Here is a 16,687-nt window from a genome sequence, read left to right as displayed (position 1 = left end):
CGGAATTATAATCTTACTATTTTCGAGTTGAATTTACGAAAAGAATAGAATATTGTAAGATTAAAGTTAATTCAAAAGACAAGTCAATATCAAACTTCAAAAATAAAACAATAGCTTTAAAAAAATTTGTATGAAGATAATTACTCCAACTTTATATAATTATTTGCAGTTATTTTTTAAGTAATAAAAAAATTACATGAAAATAGAAAATATTTTTTTCATTTTCAACACGCAAGTTTAAATCAGTTTAAAATTTTACGACTCTTAGAACTATTATTTTTTATCAATTTAGAAATACTTTTCATAAACTATGCATATATCAGAGGAAGAATTACGACATACAAAAACTCGTTACATCGTAAAAAAAATAATTTATCAAGAAAATATTTAAAATCCAATACTGAAAAATAAAAAAATGCATGAAAAACCAGTAGAAAAAAGACAACTTCATGAAAAGGTAAGAATTTCTTAATATTTTGTTTTCTTTTAACCCTAGAACGAAAATATGATTCTTTAACCCTCTAACGGAAAATATATTGAAATGTCTTACCTGTACCTTAAACATTCTATAAATTTAAACACATTAATTTACAATTTATTTTGTTATTAATTTGTTTAATTGAACTAAAAAAGCAATTACAAATAAAAACAAAATATTTAAGTTCTTATAAGTATATAATTATTTAATATTTTCTCCTGAATGTTTTGTAACATTACTATTATTTTAAAAATATTTTATTCTTTCTGTTTAACATAATAAACACTTTGCAGAAAGAAGAGTAATCAATAAATAAATTAGTGAATCAGTAAAAAAATAAATTAACATCAATAACACAACTCGTACAAATATTCAAGTACCAATTTATATTGAATTGCGAAAATTGTTATATTACTCAATAACAATGAAAACAATTACTATCCTTGGTTATATTACAACAATTATTCTCGTTGCACTATCATTAATTGAATCTAAAAGAATATCAGCATTTGAGCGAATAAATGATTTTGTAGAATTACAATCTCTGAAATACAGCCTTATTGATGAGTACCTTCATAATTTTGAAACTGAAGTAGCATTTAAACTTTTAAGTGCATATGTTCTTGACGAAATTGAATTGGAATCATTTTCTTTACATTTAAATTCAACTGGAATGCTACCAGACTGGAGCATGACGCACAAACTGAAAAATCCAAAATTATATGAATTATTACGATACGATACTTCTGTCGAATTAATTCCTCCAAGTAGAAACAAAGCTATTAAAGATGCAACAAATCTTAAAATGACAGTCTTTCAATATTCACCTAAAGTTTTAGTTGAGGAATTATGTGATGTTTATATAGAAGAAAAATTGGATGAACTAATTTCATTGGAGGATTACTATGCTATTAGGGTTTTAAAAAGAGATGATCGTCAAATTAAAATGGAAAACCCAGTAAGTTGGAGAATGAGAAGAGCATTATACAGTTTGGCTATTCGACAATACAGGCCTAATTTAATTTCCAGTTTTTTACCAATACATTGTTTTCATAGAAGATTCTCCAACAGGAGTCGATTATTTAACATGAAAGTGAATGATTCTTTTCGACTTACTCGCTTCTTGCTTTGCACCGATAAATACATATTAGAAGAATCACTAACGAGTTCTTCTGCTTATGACCATACCTCTTCTTCTCATTGGATATCTTTCGAAATTGTAATTACTGATCCTAGGTTGGTAGTAAATTTAAATGAAATCCTTAAATCTGATGATCGGAATGCTTATTGTTTATTTCCTACATTGTTATTGAAGGCATTGAGTGATTCAGAAGATCGAAACACATCCTACGGATTGATATCATTTATAAAAGTGCAAACTGTACCAACTGAATCTAGATCCGAATTTCTTACTGCTATGGCGAATAATATCGAGGATTACAAAATGAAGGAAAGAGAATACTTTAACAACAACCCTGCGCCAATAATTAATAGTGATGAAAGTGAGTAACGTATATACAAGATTTTGAAACAAAATATTATATAAAGCAGAGCAAGCGAGGATTTTTCTTATGTTTGACAAATATAATTAATCGAAATATTGTCAGTTAACTTGTTATGTATATGTGCGAAAAATAATAAATACCTAACAACATAAATATATCAACTTTTACATTTAACTTCTATTACTATTTACATTCTAAATTTTTTTTAACTTCTAATCGATTTCTCAAGTGAATGAAAAAAAAAATCTCACGAAAAAACATGGAAAACAAATGAATACCAAAGTTCTGTTTTTTTACATGAAAGGAAAAGTTGTCGAATGGCACAGCAAGGAATTATAAATTATTATAATATCTGCCTAATTTGTGTACCAAACTTATCGTGCTTTAAGATCATTGTTTAAAAAATTTTCCATACCTTTGGAAAATGGAAAAACATTATTTTTACGCTTATTATTTTTTAAATTTAAGGAAATTGAAAAATTTACGAAGCTTAGAGAGATTATTTGTTATCAATTTAAAAGTATTTTGCATAAATGCATATCATACACTACATGCAAAGATTAAAATTATATCTTAAATAAAAAAGTAAATAAAAAAAATTTTAAAAATAAATAATATTAAATTTTTTAATAATAAAAAACAATAAATGAAAATCGTAAATATATTGCAGTATTAGAAATTCGAAACAAATTTGAAATATTACATTTGTTAGGAAGATAATTTTTTATGAGTAGTGAGTAATATTGAGAATTTTTGTCATGAACTACATATCAGTAGAAGGAGGACAACTTCATCAAATAGTAAGAATTTCTAAAAATTTTGCATTTTTTAAAAATGTTATTTAAATTTTTTTTTATATTTAATAATATTACAAAATCTATTAAAGCTAATTTATAAAATAATTACGATACGTGTCTCACATGTACCTAAAAGACTGTGTAATGAAGCACAGTGATTGATAATTTTTATTGTCATTAATTTGTTTGAATTGAACTAAAAAAAACTTATACAAATAAAAAAAAATAATTGAAACACTTTTACGTTTATAATTATTTTAATATTTCAATTTGAATGTTATGTAACATGACTATTATTGTAAATATATTTAATTTTTTTTTGTTTTACGTTATGAACACTTTGCAGAAAGAAGAGTAATCAATAAATAAATTAGTGAATCAGTAAAAAAATAAATTAACATCAATAACACAACTCGTATAAATATTCAAGTACCAATTTATATTGAATTGCGAAAATTGTTATATTACTCAATAACAATGAAAACAATTACCATCCTTGGTTATATTACAACAATTATTCTGGTTGCACTATCATTAATTGAATCTAGAAGAATATCAGCATTTGAGCGAGTAAATGATTTTGTAGAATTACAATCTCTGAAATACAGCCTTATTGATGAGTACCTTCATAATTTTGAAACTGAAGTAGCATTTAATCTTTTAAGTGCATATGTTCTTGACGAGATTGAATTAGAAGCATTTTCTATACATTTAAATTTAACTGGAAAGCTACCACAGTGGAGCATGACACGTAAACTGATGAATCCGAAATTTTATGAATTATTGCGATACGATACTTCCGTGGAATTAATTCCTCTAAGTAGAAACAAAGCTATTAAACATGCAACATATCTGAAAATGACAATCTTTCAAAATTCACCTGATGTTTTAGTTGAAGAATTGTGTGATGTTTTTATAAAAGAAAAGTTGGATGAACTAATTTCATTGGAGAATTACTATGCTATTAGGGTCTTAATAAAAGATCCTCAACAAATTAAATTGGAAAACCCTGTAGGTTGGAGAATAAGAAGAGCATTATACACTTTTGCTATTCGACAGTTCAGTCCTAATTTAATTTCTAGTTTTTCACCAATAAGTTGTTTTCATAATAGATTTTCCAACACGAGGCAGTTTGCTAACTTTAAAAATAATAAATTTTATCCACTCACTCACTTCATATTTTGCAACGAGGAAAACATATTAGAAGAATCACAATCGAGTTTTTTCGTTAATGATCGTAACTCTTCTCATCATTATGTATATTTCGAAATTGTGATTACTGATCCCAGGTTGATATTAAATTTCAATGAATTCACGAAAATTGATCGAAAGGTTCATTGTTTATTTCCTAAATTGATAATGAAGGCATTAAGTGATTCAGTAGATCGAAACACACCCTACGGATTAATAACATTTGTAAAAATAGTAACTGAACCAATTCAATCTAATTCCAAATGGCTTACTGAAATAGCGAATAATATCGAGGATTACAAAATGAAGGAAAGAGAATACTTTAACGACAACCCCGCGCCAATAATTAATGGTGATGAAAGTGAGTAACGTCGTATACAAAATTTTGAAACGAAATAAATAAAAATAACCTGCTTCTTTTTGTATCTTATCTAAGTCGTTTAAAAGCATAGCAGGTTATTTTTTCTTTTGTTAAAAAAAATATCATGCGGAATATTGTCACTTAAGTTATTATGTACATGTGCATAAAATAATAAATAACAAATATTATATTCAACTTTAAGTTTTGTTTATTTTAAAAGACAATTCATGGTAATTTCGTTGTTAAGTAAACTTTCTATGTTTCTTGAATTCACTAAGGGTAAGTAGAATCCGTTTTTGTTAGATGAGAATATTTTTTATTGCAGTGTTAATTTTAGAGGTACAAAACTATTCTAATTGATGACAAAATTTCATATCTAATTTTATTTTAGTTTCTGTAGTAAAAATTCCTAATTAATAGTATACCTGTTTTAGTCAGACGACAATATTTGATGCTATTTGAAGATTAGTATTAAAATAACGATCGAAAAACAATTTCATAGGAAATGTAAAACAGTTTCTTTCTCAATAAATTTTCAGATAGGTAACAATTTCACAAGGATAATGATATGTGCCATTTTTATTATTAACGTGTTGTCTCAAAACAATAGAAAGTTTATGCTGTTGGGAGGTTTCTGACCATTAGCCGAAGAAATTACAGTGCCACCGTAAATATTACAATGTCGGTATAAATTATGCTTCTCTATTTACTATATACATATATATGTATTATACATATTTATAGTAAACAATATATATATATAATTGTAATATACACCGTGAAATACACTACTAGCAATTTATGCCATACGCACTCCTATATCATATAACAATAATTTCTGATATTTATCCATTTTCCCGATAATTGCTTCATACAGTTCCTTTATGTTCAATATAATAATAGAAAAAAGAAAATAAAAATCGGTCGCTAAAAAGAAAAAAAGAAACGTATAGATTCTAATATTGATAATTCACTCTCTAATATGTATTTCAAATTGCAGTGTATTGATTTATAATATATATAATAATTAAGAATTCCATTCGCTTAAAACATAAATTACAGTACACATCAAATTGTAAGTGTTTTTTTCCTTTAATTTTTATTCTTGATATTTTATTGAGAAAATTATAGGTATTTTATTAAATTACACTTTTTCGTTGTTTGTTGTTGGGAAAATATTCAATTCTTTACTGTAATTATTTTCTTTTAACAAAGAAAATCTTAAATTGTTTCGTTTCTTGACTGTTAACAAATTAAAATTTATAAAATTAATAAACTTAATAAAATCAGCTTGAATCACATATTAATTCAAGCATTTTAAGAAATGTGATTCCGATACTGTATAAATAAATCTATATTTGGGTTCAGATTATTAGAAAGCTGATTTATATGATAGCAGGTACAAAAGATTGGTGTTTTATTTACAAAATTTTTATTTAGGATTTCTTGTGTCTTCTCCGTCGCACAGACAAAATTCTAAAACAACGAGAGGTTAATGTGAAACGTGCACATTAGGAATTTTTTCAGTTTAGTAGTAATCATACAGATTTCAAAGTACTACCATCATTTGACAAAGTGTTATCTCCGGGAAAATGGAATAAAACAAGATTATTCTTTCCGTCAATTCGATCAGCATGGTCATTAAAACAAACATTGGGTACTGAATTATAATCAATTTTTGTTGAACAGTTCGCCTCCGATTAATCAAGTCTCGCTTCGACAACAGTAAGACGCTTTGTCAAATTAACAACTCTGCTTTCCATATTCTTCTTTTTCTTCTTTAATGACTTTAGGCGTAACCATCTGTCAGAACATTAGCAGCGTATCATCGAGTTTATTGTTAATGTCTGACATATTTTAATACAAGAAGGAGAAGTTGTTAGACGCTGTCGAGGAAAAATCCTTAATAGCTCTCATAATACTATATCCGCAAGTTAACAGCTAAGTCCGTATATTACACGCAGTTTTTCTAAGGATATCAAATTAAGACGAAAAAACGTATATATGCAAAATTTTTGTTTAAATTATCTATATTTTCCTTAATCAGGGTTACTACAAAAATTTAATTTTGTTTTTCCCTGATTTTCAGACAAAATTTTATCTTTTTCCCTGACTCTAAAGAATCTTTTGATTCACTCTCAAAATAATTGTAAAATTATTCGAAAACATAACTTTATTTAAAATAAATATTTAACCATTGTTTTTTTTCCATAGGAATTAAAAATCCTTCAAAATTATTTTATCGTTTTTTCTGTGCAATTTTTACAACATGACAAAATTTAAACTTTACTTGGGACATCAATAAATGAAGTTAATATATCGTAAAAAGTAAAAAATGAACATAATCAGATCATTTAAAATTTTTTCAATCAAAACTAAAAAAAAAAAGAAATTTAAAAAAGACTATCGGTAAAATAATGACTCGATCAAGATGTCTGAATCGAGATTCTTATCATTTATGGCCGTGTATGATTAATTATGTATATATCATCCGATGGTTCATCGCTTTCATACTTTGTATTCCATCACGCGTTGATTTTCGCGTTAGATATTACATTGCAGTGCACTCTCTCTCTCTCTCTCTCTCACCTGCTGTCCGTCCCTTCTTCCCCTCCCCACCCCACTTTGCTTTCTCTCTCTCTCTCTCCTTTTTTTAGACGAGGGGGCCCGGTCCCCATTTTAAGCGCCTCACGCGGCGTTAGATCGTACGTTAGAGACAGCGATTGGCTCCTGTCGGATGCAGAGGTTGGACCCCTGCCCCATTGCGCTACGCCAGGGGGGCTAGCGTTGCAGTCGGGGGGGAATCTCGGGGCGTAGTGGAAATTACAGGAGAGGGCATCGACTAGTATTAAAAGGGGGGGGCATCTTGTGTGTGTATTTGTGCCTCTCCCTCTCTCACTTTATTTTTCTCTCTCTTTTTCTCTCACTAGATTTCTCTCTCTTTTCTTGTTTCTCTTTTTCACTTATTCGTTCTCTCTCTTTTCTTTCTCTTTTTCTCTCGTTAATTTTCTTTTTCTCTCCTTCGTTCTCTTTTTCTCATTCTCTCTCTCTCTCTCTTTCTTTTTTTTCTCTCCATCTTTTACTCTTTATCATTTTCTCCCTCTCTTTTTTTTGTTCTTTCTCTCTCTTTTTTTTAATCTTTTTCTTTCTTTCTCTTTTTCTAATTTTTCTTCCCTCTATAAATCTCTTCTTTATATGATTGTGGAAAGAAAGAGAAAGAGGAAAAAAGAAAAAAATATAAACAGTAGGAAAGTGAGAAAGAAAGATAAATAAAAAAATAGAGTGAAAAAGTTAGAGAAAGAGTAAAAAAGAATAAATAGTAAAAGTTTCTTTTACTATTTATTCTTTCTCTAACTTTTTCACTCTAATTTTTTATTTCTCTTTCTTTCTCACTTTCCTACTGTTTATCTTTTTCCCTTTTCTCCCTTTTTCTTTCTTTCTACATTCGTAGAAAGAAAAGATTCATAGAGGGAAAAAAAATTAGTAAATAAAAAAATAAATAAAGTCAATTTAGTAAAAAAATGAGAGAGAGAGAGAGAAATACAATTAGTAAAGAGAGAGAAAAAGAGAAAGATTAGTAGAGAAAGAGGGAGAGGCAGATTAGCAGAGAGAGAGAGAGAGAGAGAGAGAAAGGAGTGAGTTCACCACAAGCGGGAGCAACTGTGACGAACCCCGGATGGTGGGATCCGGATTAGGGAGAGGGGTGGGGTCCATACAGCATCCTTGCCGCGGATCAGCCCCGACCAGGCAGAACGAGGCGAAGCGACCGAACGGGTCCCGAACCGGCACCCAACTCGTATAGTCTCGGTCCGTGGGCCCCCGATGGGTCCCAACACTTGCACCTCTTCAGTCTTTCGCCGTCGTTCCAAAGAGCAAGGTCGGATTTCGCGAATTCTTCTCATCTCATTTTGCCCGAAATAACAAATCGCGATCAATAATTACTAAACGAGAATTTTTTTTCAAAATAATTAAACAAGTGCGACAAATTTTTTTTTAAAGTGTACACACATATCAAAAAAATTAAAAGTGCTTTAAAAATGGATTATGTGACTCGGGGAGAAAAAGAGAGAAAAAAAAATTTTTTTTTTGAAAGAAGGATGAAGTTGTTGGTGATCTGGGAGATTCAATGTTTTCCGGTGCGTGACGAGAGTACCGAGTGTAATCGCAATTTATTCACTATATTCGTTAAGGATACGGAATAGTGAATAAAGAGAAGGAAAGGGATGATGGTGTTTGGAGGAAGGGAGATAGAGAGAAGTATTGTGGGAGGGAAAAGGGGGAGGCAGGAGGAGAAGAAGAAGAAGAAGAAGGGTTGGGAGGGAGGGAGAGCAATGCAAAAAAATGGATTTATCAAGTTCCTGCGAGCGAGGCTGCAGAAACGGCGCGGAACGCGAGAGAAAGGCCGCCTTGTAACCGTGTATCGAGCGATCGATAAACAAACGTTCGACGAACCGTAATATCGAGGCGTGGACGCCCTCACGTTATATTGGCCGAGTCGAAAGTGCATCGCGACGACGAGAAGAGAAACAAAAAAAAGATTTTTTGTCATTTGAAAAAAAAAATTATCTTTAAAAACACATTCTCTCTCTCTTTCACTTTTTCCCAATGTTTTTTCCAATTTTCGAAAAATACCTATATTTACATTTTAATTTGATACTTGGTGGTGAAATTTGATTTTCTGAAGTAAAAAATTTGGGCTCATGGACTGATTGAATAATGCGAAGCAATTATTTTTGATAGAAATGTTAAAACGATGGTAATGGGAAAATTTTTTAAACCGACACTGAGAATCAGAGTAATGGCGGTAGTTAAATGCTACTGAAGATGGTAATAATTGCATACTAAGAATTACATCGAAATTGTATGTAGTAAAAATGATATTAAAATTGTGGTTTAAATAGTACAAAATTGTATTAAAATCTTCACTCCAGTGGTACTGTAAATAGAAGTGAAATTTGTGCTAATGAAAATAAAAATAGTACTGAGAATAATACTAAAATAGTACTGAATGTTATACTAAAATAGTACTGAATGTTATACTAAAATAGTACTGAATGTTATACTAAAATAGTACTGAATGTTATACTAAAATAGTACTGAATGTTGTACTAAAATATTATTCAATATTATACTAAAATAGTAATGAAAGCAATACAAAAATATTATTGAAAATAATAAAATTCAAATGAAAGTAATAAATAATAGAGAAAATATTATTAAAATAGTACTTGAAGAAAGGATAGAAACTGGAAATAGTACTAAAGAAGTATTGAAAATTATACTAAATTTTACTAAAATAGTACTAAAACAAAACTGGATTAGTATTAAATAGAATTAATGAAATGAACAAATGAAAGTAATAAAATCGTACTAAAAATAAAATACATGACAAATAAATGAATAATAAATATTACTTGAAATAGTACTAAAAATAATAGTAAAATAATACTAATATTAATACTGAAATAGTACTAAAAATAATATTAAAATATTACTAACAATAATATTACAACAGTACTGAAAATAATACTAAAATAGTACTGAAAATAATACCAAAATAGTACTAAAATAGTACTGAAAATAATACAAAATTAATAGTACTGAAAATAATACAGAAATGATAGTACTATAATTAAAATTAATAAAAAATAGTAATTTGCATCATTTTTCAAAGGAGAATGAAAATGAGAGATTTTTTTTTGTCGATAACAAGAAGATGAACTGTGCGCGTTTACGTGCGTGATACTATATATATGCAAAAGTGTATTTTTGTGCAAGACTGATGGAGAAAATTGGCGAATATTTATAATTGCAATATTGAAAATAATCGATTAAGAATAATAGGATAATTTAATAAATCAAATAAAAAAGAAAAATTTTGCTGCGTATAATGTTGCGGGTGACTGTTGAGTGTACTTCTTCTTCTGGTGACATCAACGACCGCATAAGTGATCACTAAGTGATTTCAATTCTAAAGATGCTCCAAGGACTCGAATATCGCGGTAAGATATTATACACAAGTAATACAAATTTTTTTGATTGTTTACCATTAAATTAACATAATTATATATGATTATTATTATATGGTGATGGAGAATTTAATATAGTACCAAAATTGAAAATTAAATTCTAAAAGTACATGACAGATTCGTAAACTACTTGTTTGCATAATAAACAATAATGATAATTATTAAAATAATTATTAAAATAATTAATAGTAATAACTATAATAACAAAAATTTTACTTAATAGTTCAATCAATTAATTAATTAATTAACTATAGTTAATTAATAATAATAATTATAATAATTTCAATGTTTTTTCATTCATTCATTTTTTCTGTTCCTCACACTCTGAAGTTGTCTTTTGTTTGTACTTTTGTTTTTTATTAACTTTAGATAGATTGTATATTATATTATTATGTTATAAATTTACAATTATTTTTATTTTATAATTAATTCAAAATTGTAATGACAAATAGAAATCATCAGAATGTTTTTCACTTCTTTTCATTGAAAGACTAAAATTTTGTTAAATATTATGTTTTGTCAAATTGAAATTATGCAGATTTTTGTTCTTTACTTCTAAACAAAATTAGAACATTGTTAAACAACTGTGATTAAGATATAGAAAATTTATTTATTTTTCATTATTTTTGTTTATAAATCACAATTTTTATAACAAAATTATTATTTTGTTTTAGAAATACAAGAAAAATATTTGCACAATTCCTATTTTTAATCTTATTTTTGGAACAGGATTTTCCACAGAAATTAAGACATTCAAAAATTTCAAATTTAAACCTTTTTTAAATTAAACAACTTATAAAAGTATTTCTTCATGTTTTCTAACAATTAAAGATGACCAACTAATAAAATCATTATTTTATATTATAAGAATATTGTTATTGTAACTTCTTAAAAATTATTTTCATATTCTATTATTATTTAAAATTTAAACTAAAATTCATTTTCAAATCAATTTTTATTAGAAATTTCTACGGAAATTCAATTATTTAAATAAAAAAATAAATTATTTATTGAATAATTGAATGGTTCTTGAAAATTAATTCTTATAAAGAATTTTATTAACAAATTTTTAAATTATTGAATTCTTTTGAGAAATTTTAATAAAATTTTTTAGAATTGTTACATTTTTCAAGAAATTTGATTAAAATTGTATTAAAAATAATTGAAAATCTGTGATGAGTTTTATTATTTCTGACAATAATTGAATTATTGAGGAGAAAATTATAAAAAATTTGTAAATATTTTAATTCCTGTGAAATTTTTATTATTTATAAAAATAATTAAATGTTTGCGTACAATTTTATTAAAATTATTTTTAAAAATTAAATTCTTTTTGGGAAATTTTATTAAAATAGTAGATATTGAAAATCATTGAAATTAGAAAATTTTTTGAAAATAATTGAAATTAGGACAAGAATTTTTTTGAGATTTTTAAAAATAATTGAACTTTGGAGAAGAATTTTGTTATTTATAAAGATAATTAGAATTTTTACGAGAATTTTTTTTTAATTTTGAACACAGTTGAATTTTATAAGAAGAATTTTATTTTTTTTTTTTGAAAATAATTGAATTTCTACAATTATTTGTAATTTCTCCAAAATTGAATTTTTTTAGTGTTTTCAACAAAATTTTTAAATTCTATTATTTTTAAAATTGTTAATTTTATTTTTAAAAAAAGCCGTAAGAAGTTAACCGCGTGCTTTAGCGCGAGAATTGTTGCTAGTATAATAATTAAACATAATGTACTAATAATAAATAATAAACTAATAATAAGTATAAATATTCAATATAATTCAGTTTTGAATTACTTTTTATATTTTTCGAATACTTTCTTGTATATTTTAAAAAATATTGTTTCGTTTCTTAAATACTTTTTCTTCTTTTTTTAATATTTTGAACTTTTTTTTATTTTAATTATTAAAAAGTACAATTTTTTGAAATAATTTTCTTCTTGAAATATTTTTTTTTCTCTATTCTGTTTTTTTTTCTCGTAGAATATAAAGAGAATGCACGCGGTGAAATTTTTGAAAATAATTAAACTCTATGAAATTATCATTAATCAAGAAGAATAATGTATATACGGTTGTGAATGATTAATTTAGAAACTGATCATTTTCTTGATGTGATGAGACATTGATTTGATTGATGAAAATCAAATTAAGACGTTCGAACATTTAGCCAAGTTATTAATCTTGTATACGCAAACATGTTGAAGTATAATATATGCGCATTTGTTCTTTTCAAGTACTTCTTTATTGTTATTTATTTAGAAATGATAGTTTTCTTCCGTGTTTAAAAATCCCGTCAAAATTTTGTTTTTGACTATAATTTCTAATTATAAATTTAGTTAAAAGTACTAATTTAAATTCGTAAGAAATTTCTAATAGTTTTTAATAATTTTCGATATTAAAAAAAGTAGTAGGAGTAGAAAAAAATACCTAAAAACTACAACTACTACTACTAAATTTATAATAGGTATAGTTGAATTCCAGAAAAAAAAATCAGTGAAAAGTTTTACTATATTCCAAATTACTAGACAAAGGTTTACTATTAATTCACATTTCGAGAGAATTTACATAAAAAAAGATACAAAAAATAAAATAATTTTAACTGAAAATTATTAACAAAAAGAATAAATAATGATATTAAGAGAAAGAAAAATCTAAAGATATGAATCTTGTTTAAAAGATCAATTTTAATTTGATATTTATCTTCAGCTAATAAGAATGCCTTTTTCCTCGCACTTTATTCATCGCAAATAGAATATCAAGTGCAGGGTAATTATATATATAAAAAAAAAGTTGAATATAAAAACCGTGTAAAAATCATTAACGAGAGAATCCCTTCTGACGTTTTCAAATAAACTTCTTGCGCTGACACAAAAGAGCAATATGTCCTACCTCAAGTATTCTATGTGCACGTTTAATATGCTCTAGAAGATATCGATCAATCGATTGATCTTTTTTCTTTTTTTTTTTTTTGCTTTATTTCAAAAAAAAAAAAAAAAAAGCGATCTACAACGATCATTCACCCTTGCCAGGATGACACAGCGTTACTCTTCCTTTATTTCTCTTTCGACATATATATCTTTTTTAGACACGCTGAAATAGGATGCTGCTGAAATATTTACGTCACATTACAATAAAAACAATCGGCCAATTAAAATTCTTCAATGGTCAACTACCTTTTTTATTATTAACTGATATTATTATTATTATTGCTCTTTTATTATTATTATTATTATTGCTATTGTTATTATTTTTTCTATGATTAGTATTATTATTGGTACTATTACTACTGTTACTATTATTATCACTATTGTTTCTATTATTGTTATTATTTCTGTTAATTAAAGCTAAATTAAAGCTCTTCTGATTTATTTCAAAGGTAATTTTAATATCTAATAGTTTATAATTTAATAATTCTCCAGAATAATATGTTAGTTTATAAATTTAATCTAAGAAATTTGACAAAAGAGTGACAGATTTTCTGCTTTTGAATCAGTAAATTTTACTAATAAATTAGTAGAAATTACTATTTATTAGTAAATTTACCAATTCAAAAGCAAAAAGTCACATTTGCATCTTCGTTTGAATAGTAGTATTTTTATTTTGTTATTCGTCTCTTATAAAATATTCCGTTACTTCATTAAGTTTGCAATTAATTTTGTTTGCAAAAAAAAATTTCCTCGAAAATGTAAAATAACTTTTAGTGATTTATTTGCATTGCATTTTTTATTTCTTCTTTTGATAAACTGCCAATGAAACTCTCGAAACGTTTCAGAATTTATAGAGTCCATCAAGTGTGAAGAAACAGTGTCTTTCTCGAAAATCTCTTCGTTGAGATTTTAGCAACTGTTCTCATCCAGAAAGTACATTTTTTTCTTTTTCTTTTATTTTTTCTCATTCAATTTTTTATCCTCTTCTTTGTCTTTCTCTTTTTTTCTCTTCCTCTTCTTTGTATTTCTCTCTTTTCTTTTTTTCTCTTTTTTTCCTTCATCTTTTTTTTCCCCTCTTTTTCTTACTCTTTATTTTCTTCTTCTTCTTCTTCTTCTTCTTCTTCTTTTTTTTCCGTTTGCTTGAACCAAATTCGTGACAATTACTGATTAAAATAACAGTAGCAACTGAATAAAATTTCAATAAAAGAAAAATTATATTGCAATTTACACTAAAGTGGAATTATGAAAATGATAAAATAATTACAACTTGAAAAAGAGGGATAAAATAAATTTTACTCGTTTTAATAATGAAGAAATAAATAAAAGCATTATTATTGAAAAAAAAGAGAGACAAAACCAAGGACTGAATTAAGTTACCAATATATACGCAACTTAAAATAAAATCGAACCTTGATTTCGAATTCGACGTTTTGCACCGTGAGCACGCAACAAAAACATTAATCTCTTATTTTATGAGTTCTTATACAATTTACATGTATATATAGTGTTTTTGAATCACCTCTTTGGTTTTCTTATAGCAATTATCTAAGGATAATAATGTAGTATTAGTGGATTGACATAACGGCCATTTACACGAAGCAAGCTCGTTTTCTAACTGATAAGAACACCCACAAAATGGCAAAATGTCCAAAAGAAAAAGATAGTAAACAGCAAAAGAAAAAAAAAACAGAATGAAAAAATAAAAATAACAAAATTGTCTTGAGTTTATATATATATATATACAGAGAAAATTCAATAAGCGATTACACAATTCTCAACGAACATTGTGCGAAACAAAATATCTTTAAAAGAAAATAACACTTTTGAACGCAGCATGATATCGACAGAAAATATGTACCGACATACGTGATTTGATACACTATTATATATTTTATAAACTTTATTGCCAACGATAACATTGTTTTCTATCGTGTTAACTCTATTTCTATATAAACCTCGCAATTGACTTTTTGAATATCAGAAAAAGTGTTTTTAATCATAATAAACGTAAATTTTCTTCATACAAGATTTTCTTTTTAAACATTTTATTAAAAAAAAAAGTGTAGTTAGAGTTCTTTTTTCTGTTTTATTTTTAATTTTAGATATTCACTAAATTAACGAAATTAACTAAAATAAATAAATTAACTGAATTAACTAAATTCTTACATAAAACTTTTTACCGGCGTGTAGTAAAATTTATTCTCGAGCAATATTTGTATTGCGTGCTCATTTCTTGCAATAGAAAATCAATTAATGAAACAATCGATATTTTATACTACAGTTATAATTAAAATTCAAGATTAATTTGCATTTAATACAGGACTTGATAATATTTTCTGGTTCTTTTTTTTTGAATAATATTGCGGACGATCTGATAGACTAAATAAATTTCAAGCATAGATCACTTGAAAACTGGAATTAATATCTTTCTATGAATAATTATCTTTGGCAAATGTTTGTAATCTATAAATCTGTGCGAAAAGTTACTTTGTGTCTTCGATCAAATACAGGAAAAAAAGTGGATGTTATAGGAAAGGGGGACGGGGGTGGACTTGATAACCGGTTAATTAACGCAGTTCTGTTTTGGACACGCCCTAACTTCAAAGGTGTTGAATGCAGCCGATGAGAACCGATAACAACTCAGGAAAATGTTTCAATTTACCTGAATCAAATTTATACTCTTGATTTAATTTTATATATATATATATATATATATATATATATATATATATATATATATATTGTATATAAATATTATTTGTACGTATACGTGTTTCATAAATGAAAAATATCTTTATCAATGAGAATTTATTTTATCGAAATAACTGATGAAGTTAATTCATTAAAATGAAAAGATTTAAATATTCAAATATTTAAAGTTTATATTTGGTATTTATGAGAAAAATTCAGAAAAACAAATTTTAAAATTCTTAAATTTAAATTTAACTTAAAAATTAAAAAGCTTTGATTTTTAAATATTTTTATCAAAAAAATGTATGTCGAGAAAAAAGATTTCTTTTGCAGAAAATAAAATTGGATTTTAAAGAATGAAAACATATTAAAATTTACTTTATATGCAGTTTATGGGTCGCTTAGTCGACAGTCAGTTCAAATTATGTCGCTCAAGACATTGAGGAAGGCAGTCTTGCATGAATTTATGTTCGCAAGATGAACTTTGTGACGGAATGATCGATCATCAAAGACAAGGATGCACTTGCATCTTATTCTTCCGCCTGATTAAGTAAATAGAATTTTCCACCTTCTCCCATGCACGCGATAAATAATTTTATTTTATGATAAAACATCCACAATTTTGATGCTTAAGAAATTGACAAAATATCTTTTGTACAAAAATAGTAATTGAAACTATTTAGGGAACAATATCATT

General features: G+C 26.3%; 2 protein-coding genes across 2 annotated transcripts in view; one reads left to right on the top strand and one right to left on the bottom strand.

Moving 5' to 3' along the window:
* The window catches only part of LOC122505053 (protein cortex), a 281,236-nt gene that overhangs the window by 26,902 nt on the left and 237,647 nt on the right, over window positions 1-16,687 (bottom strand). The gene's annotated exons all lie outside the window — the stretch shown is intronic.
* LOC122505054 lies at window positions 329-4,527 on the top strand. Its single transcript, XM_043616475.1, has 3 exons — window positions 329-457; window positions 772-2,783; window positions 3,127-4,527. Exon 2 carries the CDS (start codon window positions 903-905, stop codon window positions 1,986-1,988), a length of 1,086 nt encoding a protein of 361 aa, XP_043472410.1. The 5' UTR covers window positions 329-457; window positions 772-902; the 3' UTR covers window positions 1,989-2,783; window positions 3,127-4,527.

Source organism: Leptopilina heterotoma, unplaced genomic scaffold (assembly GCF_015476425.1).
Source record: "Leptopilina heterotoma isolate Lh14 unplaced genomic scaffold, ASM1547642v1 Lhet_337, whole genome shotgun sequence".
Taxonomy (NCBI): Eukaryota; Metazoa; Arthropoda; class Insecta; order Hymenoptera; family Figitidae; genus Leptopilina; species Leptopilina heterotoma.
Note: the sequence above shows the minus strand (reverse complement) of the source record. Positions and strands in the feature narration are given on the sequence as shown.

Bases quoted from the DNA above. Each gene is read 5' to 3' on its own strand.
- LOC122505054 (XM_043616475.1), top strand. From the start codon at position 903: ATGAAAACAATTACTATCCTTGGTTATATTACAACAATTATTCTCGTT.